A 17,074-nucleotide genomic window follows, 5' to 3' on the forward strand; every position below is an offset into this window, starting at 1 on the left:
GTTGTGTAGGCTCCTATGATGTAAGTAATGGGTCCATAAATTACCATATAGCATATATTCAACACATAAAAACAGCGACAATTTGTCCTTACCTTCAGTAGCTTAGGGCCTCATCAAACCTAAATCCGGCCCTGCACAGGTCAGTGCCAAGGGTTTACCAGGTAAATACAGCCAGTGTTTTTCAGGAACAGAAATCCAGACACAGAAGGGGAAAAGTACAACTCAAGTTTTGCTGATTACTGGTGGAATGCACTGACTCCAAATTCCTCCACTTACTATGCAGTATACAGGGCATTCTCCCACTCACAGCCACACACAACAGGGAATAGAATTACAGGTAGGTTAAAGTGGGTTGTTGCCTAACTTGACACCTTCAGCAAAGAGGAAGGACTGGTCATCTAGTTTTCAGGTAGTAGTAAGCCTTTGACTGGCAAGGCATCACCAATGGAACAAACACACTGATCAGCCTGATCATCTGTCAACCCGATAACTGAAAACGAGGCTTTGTAGAAGTAACATAAGTGAGGCTCATTATGTTACATCGTTCACTCTCTATTACTGTGGACTTTTTAGAACTCCTTTTTCACTTCGAGCAAGATCTCTTCCTCACCTCACTTGCAAAAATAAAATAAAAGGAAAGGAAAACAATTAATGGCCTCATTGGACCATTGTTCCTTCTTAGTTTCAAGCTGTAGCCACAATACGAAAGCTGTGATAATGCGCCTAAATGTATTGGGTGAAATAAAGCATGCTCACATTACTGAATTAAACAGTGCATGAAATTCTTTCTTCCAGTGTGTTACACAGCTCTTTCAGCACAGCTTCCAAAGCAGGGCAATGTTACTAACTTACAAAAATAAAAAAGCACCCTTAAGACAAAGATTGATGAGTATGTTCTACGACAGAAATGGGTAGCCTCAACTCAAAACCCATTCACTTGTTTTGGAAGAATGCACCGACATTGTGTGCTTTTACACATACCCAATTCGTACTAGCTCATTTTTTGTGGGGGAGGCACCCCACTAATCTTTCCCAGGAAACGAAAAAAAGAGTCACATTGAAGAACAATTTGCCAGCGACAGGTACCAGATACAGAGATTGTTCCTGATAAGCAGACTGCTGAAATATTTCTGCAGTGCTTCACTCGTCTCATTTTTCCGCAAGTGGGTGCATCTCAAAGGTCATATGAAATTGCTTACGTGCTAGGGAAGAGGCAGCATAAGCCAGGTATTGTTGGCAGTTGTAGCACAGTCAGCTTAAGCTGAATGGATTGGCAAATGCCACACCCAGAGAGAGGACTTCACCTGTACTCATGCGGAAATTAGCTGACTGACTGTTTACACATGTTGTTGGCAACCAGTGTCTTAAGTGGGGAAGAGACTGGTGAGGTTGGAGCTACGGGGTCAGAATAAATCTTGCCCTGAGCTGCTGTTTAATTAATTCAGTAGCAGTACAATCAGAACACAAAACAATTTCATTTTTATTTTAAATCCAATAATACATGAATCGATATCCATTCATACATAAATGTCACTTGCAGGTTGCCAAGTCAAAATTCTGTGACTACTTTTTTTTTGCATGTAACGTCAAAGAATAATACACTGTAGACCGAACATCATTCATACTTCTGCTTGTGCACTGCATTCTTCGCAAGGCCAAATTTTTCTGTGTTGCAGAAATCATTGCACATTTTCTGCGTTGCAATAACTAAATAAGGCTCTTCATTTTCACTTTGGTTACCAATATCTTAAATTTATATGCTGGTGTGAATGCCAGAAACTGGTACTAAACAATTGTGTTTGTTTATCAAATGCACATGAGGTTATACGGTAGGATCTCCTTTGATAGAAGCTGTTTTTGGTGGTTGCTAATACCTCTTTAAGAACAAAACCACCTCCCCACGCCCACCCCAAAGTATCCTATGAAAATAAAGGTCCAGAACAAAATGGGCCTCACAAATATTCGCACTTGAAGCAAAGCTGCCTGGTAAAAAAAAAAAAAAAAGAGCCCTCTACGTTTTTATTAAGAGCATGCAAAAGATGAAGAGGTGTGCAGTTAATAAGATCTGCTTCATCTTCACCAATATTGCTAATGGTCTGTGATACAAGTGCCTCCTATACTAAATAAGGCACACACAATGCATCAATGTGCATTAGGAGTTGGGTTTAAGGAAGGCCACAGTTCTCAGTTGGCACATTTTAAGATGTGATCCCCTTATGCACAACTGTCAATCAAATATGAATGGAGTTGGGAAAAGCTGTCGTAAGCAGAGGCATAGCAGTGAAGACTTGGGATTAGACAATATAACTTCGAAATAACAGGATGAGAAATCGAAAACTTGATATACTGCCAGCAAGCTTCGGCGGGGAATGTTTGTGCTGCACATACAGGACACCCATTGTTCAGGGAGAGCAAAACCTACCATAGAAGAGAAGGCTTTTTGTTTTGTTGTGCCGAATGAAGAAGAGAAAGGGATGGTCGGCTGTGACACAGGGCACAATCATAGCGCACCGCAGCATCATAACAGCAGCAGTAGCAGCAGCGGCCTCAGTTCCCTCTTCATTTACCTCTACAAAGGATTTGTGAACAACCTCAGACAAAACCAAGTCATTGTTGGGAGACATCTTGGAGAAATCTGCCTTGCTTGGGTCAAACGCCTCAGCCATTCCCATGCTGCTCAGAACAGGCTTCAGGTCGTATTTTTCCTCCAGTTTAAATTTGGGTAGAGACAGCTCAACTTCAGTTAGGTCCATCATCTCAGGGTTAATCCATTCCTTGAGTTTCTCATAGGTCATTTCTCTCTCCAGCTAAAAGACGACAAACACAAGGCATTCAAGGAAAAAAGGAAATCCTGGCTGCATATATAAATCCTCACATTTCTTAAATAAAACCATTTTCACTGGATTCTCGGTGAGTCAAATGACTCCATATACATGACTTAAACAAACTTGTTTCACAATTGCCCTGTCTGTCCAGGTAGAATTCCTTTCTGCTCAACTTGCTTTTATGCCTTCCATCTTTCTGAACAAGACAGAATGCTGGCAGACTTAACTATGCTTATAGAAATAGAAACAGCTATATTACACATATATTGCTCCTTCTGGGGTAGTTTATCCACCTTTGGTTCCTACCCTGCACGCAGCTCTCACCTGTGGCTCCTAGAAGCCACAATCTGGGAAATGTCTTTGACTGGCCGGCTAAACCAGGTGAGGGTAGCCAATGGGTCTCAAACCCTCAGTGTGTTAGGGACTTGCCCTGCATGCAAATATAGGCTCTGGCAGATTGAGTGGAGAAGACCAATAGTGGGTGCAATGGTCGAGAAGGCAGTTAGTGCTGTAGAGGGAAATGAAGGGCAAATGCAGCTAATCACCTGGGAAAGTAGCCCATCTAGGAGAAGGGAAATTCTGATCCTAAACCTCCACTGTCTTGCAGGATAACTTCAGGAGAAGAAAGGCTAAGGAGTAGACTCTATACAAATCCAGAATGGAGTCCCTAAGATGCTTGGATGGTGCCTTGCACGCCTCCTTCCAGCAACTCCTGCAGCCAAACTTAGTGCCAAACATATCGCTCTGCTTTCCTTTGGACATCAGCAAGGCCGAGAGGGGGCCCCTGTTGTCTGGGCAGCCCAAGATGTCTATACACATTGCCCAGATTTGCACCCTGGGGAGGTCACTTCGGCGCTGCTGGCGTGGTGGTTTGACTTCACCCCTGAAGGCACACTCCATTGTCTCTCAAGACAGACAAATGCCAACAATATAATAAGTTACACTGGGTACTTGGAAGAATCACGCAGAAGCTGGAAGAATCATGCTCTCATCGTGTAAAGCAACCAACAAGGGCAATTTTTACGGGCAAGAATTTAGATGGTTTTATTCTTATCAACAATGCCTCACCTTTTCCAGGCCTGTAGAATTATCTGCAATCTCATCAGGAAGCAGGATGATCATGCTGAGCTCGTTTTCAACATAAGGAATCTCAAGAATTTTGGTGCGAAGTTCCGATATCCATGTCATGTTGAATTTAGCTTTCTTGAACATCATCTGCACCGGTTTGCTTTCATTCTGCAAATGGAGAAGAATTTCGTTTTAAGCATATAATCTTTTCTATTGCTCTATTGCATTGCTTGAGCTGCTCTGCATCTTGTTTACTGTTCATCCTCTGTTGTCTCTGCAAAAGAATGTCCTTAGGACATGGTGGGAAGGGAAATCCTACCTGGTCAACTGATGAAAGAAAACAACAGGAGGAGGGAACACTCCAAATATCACAATGTATGTAATTTAATCAAATCAAATCGATAAAGACTGTGTGCTCAGTGATGTGCTTCACATTATTTCCCACCTCATACCTTGCTAATTTTGAACGGCCTTTCCTGTGTGTGATCTTTGTTGAACTGATTTGCCCAGTTTCCCTTGAAATAGATAGCATTCACCAAGACCAGCCTTGTACTGGAGTCAATTAGTCCTGGGGCGAGCAGATTTTGGATTTTACCTTGAAGAGGGATTAAAGAGCTGTTTTAGTAAGAACATATTTTTCAGACACACTGATATTTTAAGAAGTAGAACTCAGTCAATATGGAAGCCCAAGAATTTGCTACTCACTTGCTGTCTGTTCTTCCACCCAATTATTTATGTATTTCCTGGAATCCTCTGACGCTTTAAGGAAGTCTAGTTTCTCTAGACCCGCTTGATAGAATTTCTGGCTGGAGTCTACAAATGACTTAAACAAATGTTTCAGAATTAAAAGCTATATATGGATCTGTATATATCATATACACACAAACTTTGATTTCATTCAGGTTTTGTCCCACAGAAAAGAGGGGGAGAGAAGGATGTTTCTTCCATTTTCAGATACCGAAAGATGTGAAACACATATGCAGATGCTTAATTTAACTTCAGTTGATAAGAAAAAGCTCATGGCATGTGCAATAGATTCCTATCAGCCAAAACAGATGGACTGAACCGGACCCAAACAAACTTTTTTTGCTCAAGAATACACATAGCAATCATTGTCTTATTCTTATATATGAGAGTCCTACATGAAAGGTCCGTATGCAGGATGCTAAATGCTTACCAAGATTTGCCCCTGTATCAATCCTGCTCAATGCAAGCGGGATAGTGAGTGCTTAGGTGCGTGTCTGATCTGCGACAGAACACGGTTCATAATAATAATAATAATAATTTCCCCACTCTGGGCGGCTCCCAGTCAAGTGTTAAAAACAGTACAGTGTTACATATTAAAAACTTCCCTGAACAGGGCTGCCTTAAGATGTCTTCTGAATGTCAGGTAGTTGTTTATCTCTTTGACATCTGATGGGAGGGCGTTCCACAGGGCAGGCGCCACTACCGAGAAGGCCCTCTGTCTGGTTCCCTGTAGCCTCACTTCTCGCAATGAGGGAACCGCCAGAAGGCCCTCAGTGCTGGATCTCAGTGTCCGGGCTGAACGATGGGGGTGGAGACGCTCCTTCAGGTATACAGGACCGAGGCCGTTTAGGGCTTTAACGGTCAGCACCAACACTTTGAATCATGCTCAGAAATGTACTGTGAGCCAATGCAGATCTCTCAGAACCGGTGTTATGTGGTCCTGGCGGCCACTCCCAGTCACCAGCCTAGCTGCCGCATTCTGGATTAATTGCAGTTTCCAGGTCACCTTCAAAGGTAGCCCCACGTAGAGCGCGTTGCAGTAGTCCAAGCGTGAGATAACTAGAGCATGCACCACTCTGGCGAGACAGTTCGCGGGCAGGTAGGGTCTTAGCCTGCGTACCAGGTGGAGCTGGTAGACAGCTGCCCTGGACACAGAGTTAACCTGCGCCTCCATGGACAGCTGTGAGTCCAAAATGACTCCCAGGCTGCGCAACTGGTCCTTCAGGGGCACAGTTACCCCATTCAAGACCAGGGAATCCCCCACACCCACCCGCTCCCTGTCCCCCAAAAACAGTACTTCTGTCTTGTCAGGATTCAACCTCAATCTGTTAGCCGCCATCCATCCTCCAACCGCCTCCAGGCACTCACACAGGACCTTCACCGCCTTCACTGCTTCTGATTTAAAGGAGAGGTAGAGCTGGGTGTCATCTGCATACTGATGAACACCCAGTCCAAACCCCCTGATGATCTCTCCCAGCGGCTTCATATAGATATTAAAAAGCATGAGGGAGAGGACGGAACCCTGAGGCACCCCACAAGTGAGAGCCCAGGGGTCTCAACACTCATCCCCCACTTTCTGGACACGGCCCAGGAGGAAGGAGCGGAACCACTGTATGACAGTGCCCCCAGCTCCCAAGCCCCTCTAGACGGTCCACAAGGATGTTATGGTTGATGGTGTCAAAGGCCGCTGAGAGATCTAGCAGAACTAGGAAACAGCTCTCACCTTTGTTCCTAGCCCGCCGGAGATCATCAACCAGCGCGACCAAGGCAGTTTCAGTCCCATGGTGAGGCCTGAATCCCGAATGGAAGGGATCCAAATGGTCCGTTTCCTCCAGGCGTGCTTGGAGTTGTTCAGCAACCACCCGCTCAATCACCTTGCCCAAGAATGGTAGATTTGAGACTGGGCGATAGTTGGCCAAATTGGCTGGGTCTAAAGATGTTTTTTTAAGAAGCGGTTTAATGACCGCCTCTTTCAGCGGGTCTGGGAAGGCTCCCTCACAGAGGGAAGCATTCACCACCCCGCAGAGTCCATTGCCCAGCCCTTCCCGGCTCGCTTTTATCAGCCAGGATGGGCAAGGATCAAGGAGACAGGTGGTCGGTTTCACTTGTCCAAGCAGCCTGTCCACATCCTCGGAGGTAACAGATTGGAATTGATCCCATGTAACAGGACCAGACAGAACTCTAGCACTCTCCCGCCCTGGCCCTGCTCCCACGGTGGAGTCTACCTCCTTCTGAATCTGAGCGACTTTATCTGCAAAAAAACTTTACAAAATTATTGCAGGAGATCTTGGGGTCCCTACCAGGCCCCGGTGGTACAGGTGGTTCTGATAGATTGCGAACCACCTGAAAAAGTCTCCTGCTGCTGTTTTCTGCAGATGCAATGGAGGCGGTGAAGAACAGAGACCACTTCCTGTTCTCTAGCATATTTGTAAACCATGTAACTTACTGAAATAAACTCATAGGATGTTTCTCCAAAGAGCCTGTTGGCTAGCCTAAGCAAGTACTTGGTGCCTGGCTTGTTGATTTCAGAAATAAGTTTCTTGTATCCCTGGTGAAACTCGACGTCGTTGGTCACAGACAGCACCTGTAAGATGATAAATGGTTAACGGATAATGATAAGTAATTTAAATACAGAAATTTATCCACGTACTCCTAAAAAACCGTTATCAGTTGAAAATCCATGTCTTTTAGCAAACAAGGGAGTAAAATATATAAAACAAACAACCATTGTAACAATGATTTTTTTGGGGGGGGGGCTTACCATTTGAGGAGGAAAAACAAAACAAAATCACAATGAGATTTGATAGTAATAAAAATGAAGAAGCAGAAAGCAGATTGTTCCATTCCTGTTCAAGATTTCACAAGACAAATATCTGAAGCAGTTAGAACGGAAGCAGGCAAAAGAGAGTGAATATTAGTTTTCACATATTCTTTTCAAAAAACAATAACAAAAACCACATACTAAATTGCTGGGTTTTTATCTTCCCCCTAACAATTTAACTTAAATTTCTAAATATAACTGGGCCGCCATGTTTCAGCATGGGCCATGTTCTTCTGTGCAAGGACGGAGTAACTAAAATTTGATGATGCACTGAGAATTCAACTCTGGGCAGTGCTAACCAACCATAGCTAAGGAGCAACCTGCTTATCAGGAGCTCAGGAAACATTTGGGGCAGCCACAGCAGAAACAGATGCACGCAGCTGCCAGTAGCCTAGGAAAAACTAAGAGGGCCAAAGAACCACTGCAATTACAGAGAAAAACCTCCCTGCAGTGGGAAGGTTTTCTGGGTGTGACATAAGAAATACTTTTCACATAAGTCAACTTCATTCAAGACGACAAACTGGGCACACAAAACTAAGTGTCCTTTGTTCTGGGGAAGAAAAACATGGAATCTAAATTTAGGGTTTGCTGTGCTTTTCTTTTTTTGTTATACTGGTAATACCTGCAAGACAAGAAAGAGAAAGCCCACATGTTCCATTGTCCTTCTTTGGTACTCGTTTTTGTTGATTTAGCAGGACTGCCCCACTTGCGATTATCGAAGAGATTGTAAATACAATTGTAAGTGGTGGCCTTAATTTCCTTAAGTGGGCTGTGCAGGCCTGGTCGAATAGGCGGTCACAAACTAAATTCAAGAATTCAAAGCATGGTGGTTTTTACTTTGTTTTGTGTGAATAGGAATTCTTCCCTATGGAACCATGACCTAAGTCTAGTTCATGCACGTAAGGCACATAAGGCAATTGTGACTGGGGAATGGGGCCATGCTATCTGCTCCACCCCTGATTTTGCAGACATTTCCCAGATTAACTCGGTGCATAAACTCTTGCTGGGATGTAGGGGTTCCACGAGACTGGGACATCCACATAAAACCAGAATCTTGTGCGTCAAGGCTTCAGACAAACACATGTAATGCAGGGTGATTGCAGGAAGCAAAAGGATGTCAGTCAAGTAGCTAAAAATGTGGCCCTGCTCCCCATTTACCATGCAAGTGCCTGACATGTGAGTAATTTGTGAACCGGGCTACTGCCTTACAGAGTTAATTGCAACTTGTGGAGAAACTTGTTAATTACAACTTGTGGTGTAGGATAATACAAACTCCCTATGTTATAAACATTCCAGTGGTGTGATAAACAGCAAGCAAAAGCTGTAAGAAGTCCTCTTTCTCAGTGTTACGTTCCGCAGAATTTTCTATTAGGGAACAGCATGTAACCTTTTTTACATTCATTGTATTTAAAAGACACAACACACACATGCCCACATCAATACACCATGCACTGCAGAAGGCTCAGAGCACGCATCTCTATGCTAGGCCTGTTTTGACTCTATTTTGACACAGGCTGAAAGTGAATCATTTTCAGATCACAGTATGTGTTACCTCCCAACCCCTTCTGTATGTCTAAATCACTCAATCCTAAACTAGCTTTCTCTAGATTCAGCGCAATGAGCTGTCCTCCTTTAGGGCCAAACTAAACTTGATGGCATTCGCACACCAAGTTGGCATTGGCTTTTTAAGAGTAAATAGTGCTGGGGTTGTGGGGATCATCTTGCTTTACCAGCCGAGGAACCTGGCATTTGTCTGCAGACAGTTTTTCCAGGTCATGTGGCCACCATGACTAAGCCGCTTCTGGGGAAACAGAGCAGTGCACGGAAACGCCGTTTACCTTCCTGCCAGAGCGGTACCTGTTTATCTACTTGCACTCTGACGTGCTTTCGAACTGCTAGGTTGGCAAGAGCTGGGACCGAGCAACGGGAGCTCACCCCGTCGCGGGGATTCGAACCACTGACCTTCTGATCGGCAAGTCCTAGGCTCTGTGGTTTAACCCACAGCGCCACCCGCGTCCCTTAGTAGCCTTAGGGGCCCGCTAATAAATGCATATTTAAGCCTGACCTGCTACAGAGAAAAAGATGCACCATGCATGCCTCATTTAAGAGTCAAAACTCAAGCTCCCCCCTCCCCTTAATAGTATTTATCTGGATATACCTTTGCCATTTGGGCTGCAGTGTTCCCTGCCGCACCCAGAGAAACCATCGTCAAAGCAGAAGAAATGCTCAAAGGAGAAAAAAACACGTTCGCTGTATTATCATTTTGACTTAGCTTCTTGAACAGATTGAGGGCAAAGGCACCGTTTGCTGCAGTGAGGCGGTCCATGTCTTATAACCTACGAAACAAGCACAGAGAAGACAGTCATCCAGTTTATCTGCTCGGAGGTCACTTTTACAAGAAAAAAACCCCCCATAGCATTTGTTTTCAGATCCCACACATGTGTCCTAAGGGCATATCAACCTGCAAGTCCCAAGCTGGAACATTTTAATGCTCTCCAAAAGGCCACCCACCCAGGGACGCGGACTTATAAAAAATATTGGGGGGGCCCGGGAAAGCTCATGAATAATAAATAAGCTCATGAATATGCAAATAAAGTGGCGCCGCCTCCTCGTGAGCGAATAGGGGAGAGCGTGCTGCGCCTATTAATCAGCTCCAAAGGAAATTGGGTGGAGCTTTTGCTCGGGAGGGAGGGCAGGAGGCATGCAGCCCGCCCCTCCCTGTGCATTTTGGGCTGGGGGAGGGGCGGCGATGGCGCTCTGCTGGAGGGGCGCCGGAGATTATTGGGGGGGCGGAGCCCCCCCAAACGAATTTTTGAGGGGGCTCGGGCCCCCTCAAGCCCCATGGAGTCGGCGCCTATGCACCCACCCACCGTTTTCTGGTGTGGGGGGGGGCGGGCGCAGCCCTCAGAGGAACCGTCAATCACATGCTACATTTCTTTAGATGCCCAGGATGAGAATAACATTCGCCTTCACTTGATTTCTAAGAAGATCAGCTTTAAATTAAAAGTCTATTGCATCTTACATGCAACATTACCCGCTTTGGGACATAAAAAGAAATAGAGGGAGGGAAAGCATCATTTGAGAGCCTGTTGTCCCTCCCCACTGCATAATTCTAGCCTCAAAAACAGGACTATTAAAGCCTCAGGTCGCAGAATTAAGTTAGCAAGCCAACAGCTATAATAGCCTGACTTTCGCAATTAAGTCTATGTTTGAAAAACCGAGTCCTGAACGGGATCAAGTTTGCATTAAGTCCTGTTTGATACTGGGCACACTAAATCAACCCAGCCCCATGAAATTCACATCTGAACAGTTTCCTGGCATGAAGATGCAATGGGACAAGCTTCGCCTGCTGGATTTATCTGTCTTGGAGGTTCAGAGACACAGGAACTCTGCCATTTTTTTTCTAGCTGGCAGAGCTGCCAAGCCCAGGTTTTCTTGTTTTTGAAACAAAACAAAACAAAACAAAACAAAACAAAACAAAACAACACACAGCACTCTTGCCAAGCTAGCACACATTTCCTTGTTATTTAAAACCAGAATTTTGGCATGTGCTTTTTCTTCCATCACAGGGGAAAGGAAAGGAAAGTGAAGCCTTCAGAACTGCTCCAAGCTGTGAACCTATTTAAAGGCACAGAAAAAAATCCTTAGGGAAGCGATCCCAAATGGCTCTGATCTCTCTGCAAAACATTAGCAGTCAGGGAAATACACAACTCTCATACAGACAGGGCTAAGCAGGTAAGAAAAGCTATACAACACATCTGTTATATATAATATTTTTTACCATACGACATGGCTGAGGATTCACTGTAATTAAAATACATAAGGGTATAAACTTAGCAACCTAATATCAGGATTACTCAGGAGGTTCGTTTAGTTACCACACTGCCAATTTCAAGTCACCGCAGGTCATCTCTTTATTCTAGACAAAGAGGAAAAGCTATCTCTTGTATTCATTATTTAGAATGCTAATTCACTGTATGAAACAACGCATTTTTGGGCATGGAATATTTTCCACAGAAAAGTACAGTTGTGGAAAACTCTCTGCTTCACGTCAACAAGCCAGCCTGTAAACATACTGGGACACAATCCACAATGTGATGCTTGATGCCAGTGACTTGAAAAGAGCACTGATCCTGCAGAGTTGGTGTCAGCCGGCCTTTGTTTATCCTGATTCCTTTAAAAAAATAATTCTAACATTCTAAAGAATACACACACACACACACACACGTGTGGAATAATTAACTTGGCACCACCTTGTGAATTCTGAGTGGTTATAATACCGTAAATAAGGGAACCATGAAGATTCGCAGTGTGATTTGAGCTTTTGAGTTACAGAATACATACTTATGCTGTATTTTATTTTTTTAAAGTGAAATCCTTTGCTATGTGTCAGGGAACTGACATCGGAGCTAGAGGCGGAGGGAAGGCTCTCAAATGATGCTGGAGAGGGGCCCAGCAGGGAGAGAGGCAGCTCCGCAGATGGGGAAGCAAATCAGCGCAACACCAGGGATATAGAGGGGCTGATGGGGGAATCGGCGAGAGGGCTCCAGGACTCTTCACCGGACACCAGCAGGGAGAGCACGGGTCCTCCGCTACCCACGCCCACCCTGCACAGAAGACTTCCGCGCAGAGAGAGTAGGAGGAGACTGGGTGTCAAACAACTTTTATGTTGGAAAAGATTTAAGAAACGCCCACTGACGGATTCTGCTAGCGACTGAGGCAGCCACGAATTGAAGGACTGTCCAGACAGAAAGGTTTAACAAGGCAACATAACCAGGAGAGGCGGCAACTTACGCACGAGCAACCCCATACCCATTACACTATGTTATCCAGCTTCTTGTCCAATGCCTTTGAAAGCAGTCTTTCCGAATTCTTTTGGTACGTTTCCAGTTATAATATGTCTCTTTTGTTCATTACGAGACACAATGTTTTATACATTTGTATTGAGGACCGTTTAAAAAAGAACATGAAAAATATGCTTCTGGTTGAAGACATGGCATTAAGCCCTGTCTTCTGTTTGCTTTGCGTTGTAACAGAGACAGTCTTCTCAGCCTTGAGCCAGGCCTTCTACGAAAGATCTCCGATTACACAGAGGCCGCCTGGGACAGAGAAAGAACGGATGCTCTCTCTTTGTATTAGTGTATACACAACCAAGCAGTTCTCTGAATTGGTCTGGGGTGCTAGTTCTGCTTGGAAAGAACTCTAGCTTCAGGCATGGAATTGTACTATTCAAATTTGTTTGTTCCATTATTGAAGGAGGGTGGGTCACCTTCTTCAATCCCCAGAACGCAGATCCTTCCAGGGAATGCCAGCGCTGGGTGCAGCCAGAGGCAAACGTAGGTGCGGCAACAGGTGTGACTTTTACCTTTGTACTGTGGGTTACATTCCAGCCACACAAAGTGACAGGGATTTCTACACCCACGCCCAATGCATTTGTCCAGGCAAGAGGCATCAATCATCACAGTCCAAGGACTATTCCAGCCAGGCAGAAGCACTCAAGAAGAGGTCCATAGTGGGACCAGTGAGGGTCTTGGCCTACTGATGGAGGGAGGGCCGAGATATAGAGATGGCTGGAAGGCCACTTTATAGGGCTCCACACTTCTGGTGTTATTTTACCACATTAGACCCACCGAGAGCTAAAGCACTCCAAACACATCCCTAAAGTTATTCCTCCCACCCTCAACAAATTACCTTACTTGATTGGTTGGTTGGTTTTGGCAATCAAGATCTACATCCAGTTCAGCCACACAGCTACAAAGAGGCTTTGCCAAAAAAAGGAAAACCCTCCACAAAGCAATCAAATGGATAAAAAAGAAGCAAGGTGAATGGCCCCATCTGCAGTGTGTGTTTAAAGCAGTATCATAACACTTTAAAGGAGTCTCCAGCCCCATCGTTCAGCCTGGACACTGAGGTCCTCCTCCGAGGGCCTTCTGGCGGTTCCCTCGCTACGAGAAGTGAGGTTACAGGGAACCAGACAGAGGGTCCACCCTGTGGAACGCCCTACCATCAGATGTCAAGGAAATAAACAACTACCTGAGTTTTAGAAGACATCTGAAGGCAGCCCTGTTTAGGGAAGTTTTTAATGTTTCATGGTTTATCGTGTTTTTAATATTCTGTTGGAAGCCGCCCAAAGTGACTGGGGAAACTCAGCCAGATGGGCAGGGTATAAATAAATCATCATCACCACCATCATTATCATCATCATCATCATCATCATTATTACTACAGCCATGGCTTCCATTTCCAAAGAATGAAAGGAACTGTACTTTGTTAAGGATGTTAAGAGACCCCATTCCCCACTCCCTGCAGAGCTACAATGCCAGAATTCCTCAGGGAAGAGGGATTGATTGTTGAAGTACTCTGAGTGCTCTTCTGGACAGAATCTGGATGCTCTTACAGATGGTGGAGAGAATGTGGTCAAGTTCTGCTTCAGTTTGAAGGGCACAGCAGCGGGGGCAGGCTTTGCATTATTACCAAACGCTACAGGAAGAATCCTTGCTCAGTTGTGCTCAAGGGATGCCCACGAGGCAATCTTCATTTCAGCAGCAGTCATTTGCTGTTGCAATGGTTAAAAGAAAAAAAGTACTGCAAATAACCTAGAGATCTTACCAATAGATCTTAAGCTGCCTTCTGCTTAGACTGCAAAGTATACAAGACAAATAGAAAGTCTTATGGTTGATGTTTTTTTTTTAAAAAAACGAACTCTTAATTACTATCCATCCAATGCTTGCCAGTTCAAAACTGCCTGATTAAAATAGTATCTGTACCATAAAGGGATTTTCGTCTTTTGTTTACTCTGACAAATGGAGTGCATTTAAAAACAGAAGCATTCCTTCCACATTCCATAGCTATTTATAAAGATTTCGGAGCAAAAAGAAACAGAAAACAACTGGTTACTACTCCCTCCTGCCTTGACAATGCTCCAGTGTTCGAAAATCAGCTGTTTTGTCATAGTAGTATTTAATGATACCAGGATACACAGTGAGAAGTTTCCCAGCCTCTCAGGGAAGGATAGGGACAGAAGAGGAGCCACCCTCACAAGGCTGGTGAATACATACAATGGAAAACTATGGCTCTGCGTTGGCACATAAGCTGCACATCCTTCCTGTGCTACAAAGTCGGTTCCTCTATTTGCTTCACTCCTGTGAGTTGGCAATGCAGTTGCTACACTCCTCAGCTGGGCGTCGTAATTGACAGCATGGCATGCCAATCTCTGCCAGGCACCCCACTCTTTCCTAGCTGCTGGGAGGCTCCCTGCTTAACCAACACTTTAGAACCCAGCCTAAGGTGTGGGCAGGAACGCCAGGAACTTCCCCCTTTAATTTATTTCCAAGGAACAGGTAGGAAGTCTGCTGCATCCTAATAAGCAAGCCAATAAAAGAGTTTTAGGAATTGGTTGCTGCACATGCACAAGGAAAACTCATTAAAATCCACTTCTTCCATGCTCTGCAGGTGACTAGATTTTTCAGTGCAAATATAAAAACAAACAAACGCCGATCAAGAACAGGCACCAAGGTGGGTTTTACCCCCCCCCCCTTGCAAAGCTCCTGTGCACTAACAGCTGTGCACAGAAGGCAGAAATCCAGCAGGTGAAGCCTTTCCCATTAGAGAAACACAGTATGGAAAGCCACAACTATTGAATTTCTGCCTCTGTCATGCAACTGTTCAAAGCACAAAAGCGCCAGTCCTACAGGTGCCAGTCTTGGACTACACCATGGACCCTCCCAGATTACTTTCAGCGCTCCACCTCAAGAAAGGAAGTCCCAGACGCTGCTGCCAAGCAATCCACCTGGCTTGCCCTTTGCAATCCGGTAAGCAACGACTTAAGTTAGTAGTTACCACTGACTATATATATATATATATACATATACCGCAGCATCAACTTCTGGAGGCAAGAACCTGCTTTTATTAGTTATGGTACAACCTTTTTTGCAAGCATATTTGATGTAATGGACTATTAAGTTCCTGGAAGTTTTTTGCGCGCAATAAAGCTGGCAGCCTTTAAGGCGCTCCAAGAATTTTCGTTGCGCGCAAGCCACTCGTAGCGCGCAATCAGATACTGATTTTCTTCCTCAGCTTACCAAAATAACAGCAGTCCAAGACGAGGCAGCTGTTAACCACACACGCACAACATCAGGACCCCCTCCCCCTTTCTTTTAAAGGACACGCAACACGTACAATTGGCAACCCAAAGAGAAGAGGACTGTACCGGGAGGAATGGGCGCGGCTGTTACACACGGATCGCAGAAAGAGCTCCGGCTGCGAGCAAAGAGAGGCACCGAGTGGCGAAGGGAAACCAGAGAAGGGGAAACGAAACCATCCCGTCCTGCCAGGGGAGGCGCTCCTTCCTGTGACTCAGCTCCTGACTCAGCCGCTACCCAGGAACCTACTAGGGTGGCGAGGCGGAGGGGAAGGAGCCGCAGGCTCGAGCCCCCCAAGTTTGCGGCCGGCTTCCATTGCCACTGAGCATGTGCACAACGGCACTCACAGGCCCAGGAGGAGGAGACGAAGCCGCTGCCCGTTGCCATTGCCGGGCGGCTCGCCTTTTCCCCCATCGCCGCCTGCTTTTTCCAGAAACGGAGAAGCCTCTCGGAGCAGGAAGGTGGCGCTGCGAAAGCGCAATTGCGCCCTGCTCGCGTTGGTTGTTGGCGCTGCAGAAGTAATCCCCGCAGGCTTACTCCCGAGTAAGGGCGCCTGGCTGCGCAAACCCGGGGAGCCTGACATTAATACAAACAATGCAGTCATAGGGTAAAGTTTATATTCTTTTACTTAGTGTCAGCTTGGATAGATCCTCTTTCTATTGATAGTTAAATGTTTGGGAAAAGTCAGAAGCCCAAGGCAGTATAAGTTCCTCAACTAAGTTTATTCAACATTTGTCAGTGACAACAGCTCACTCATAGGAACTCAAGAACCAAACTGACTGGACAACACGATAATAGGCCCCAGCATGAACTGACCGTTGACAGTTTGACAGTTGAAAGAGCATGCGCTTACTTGCCATTAGAACGTTCGTCCATTGCTGTCAACTTTCAGATTTGAAAATAAGGGATCAGCAGCCTCGAAAATAAGAGATCAGCAGCTTCACCTGTCCCGGGGACAGTCTACGGCATATCTAACAATCCGGGATAGCAGCGGGAAATGGTGCTGGAATAAGGGAATTTCCCGCAAAAAAAGGGAAGGTTGACAGCTATGCGTTCGTCTACCAACACTATACGATTGGTTAGAACGTGCCTTGTAACATAAAATGTGTTAAACCCAATACATAACACTGATTTATTGCATTTCCTTGGTAGTGAGAGAGGTTGTGTGTGCGGGGAGCCTAAGGTTATCCCACCAACACGAATGTCCAGCAACAAATACAACCTGAAAAAAGAGACGACACACGTACTTCTGTCAACCAAGGAACCACTATGATCTTAGGGTGAGATCACTTTGAGGTGTATGATATAGATATGCAGGCTTGATTTCTTCTGGCCATAGTGAGTGGTGTGTTTTTCCCCCCCGGACATGCTGGGTAAAGGATGGGAACATCCAGTCTGATTTTTTGATGACTGCAATATTCTCCAGAAAGACTGGGTAAGCTTGTACAGTTCAGAGGAATCTCTGGGTATGT

General features: G+C 45.2%; 1 protein-coding gene across 2 annotated transcripts; it reads right to left on the minus strand.

The window, feature by feature from the left end:
- Nucleotides 1-1,462: 1,462 nt before the first annotated feature.
- LOC144328736 (serpin B6-like) lies at nucleotides 1,463-15,874 on the minus strand. 2 transcript variants are annotated; one of them, XM_077933320.1, is made up of 7 exons: nucleotides 15,671-15,874; nucleotides 9,620-9,797; nucleotides 7,087-7,224; nucleotides 4,599-4,716; nucleotides 4,346-4,488; nucleotides 3,894-4,061; nucleotides 1,463-2,807 (listed from the first exon to the last, which is right to left on the minus strand). In XM_077933320.1, exons 2-7 carry the CDS (start codon nucleotides 9,785-9,787, stop codon nucleotides 2,403-2,405), a joined length of 1,140 nt encoding a protein of 379 aa, XP_077789446.1. In that variant the 5' UTR covers nucleotides 9,788-9,797; nucleotides 15,671-15,874; the 3' UTR covers nucleotides 1,463-2,402. The 2 variants fall into 2 exon arrangements, with proteins under 2 accessions (XP_077789446.1, XP_077789447.1); XM_077933321.1 differs by having other exon boundaries at nucleotides 15,543-15,671.
- Between the last annotated feature and the right edge of the window lie 1,200 nt (nucleotides 15,875-17,074).

This window comes from Podarcis muralis, chromosome 8 (genome assembly GCF_964188315.1).
Source record: "Podarcis muralis chromosome 8, rPodMur119.hap1.1, whole genome shotgun sequence".
Classification (NCBI taxonomy): Eukaryota; Metazoa; Chordata; class Lepidosauria; order Squamata; family Lacertidae; genus Podarcis; species Podarcis muralis.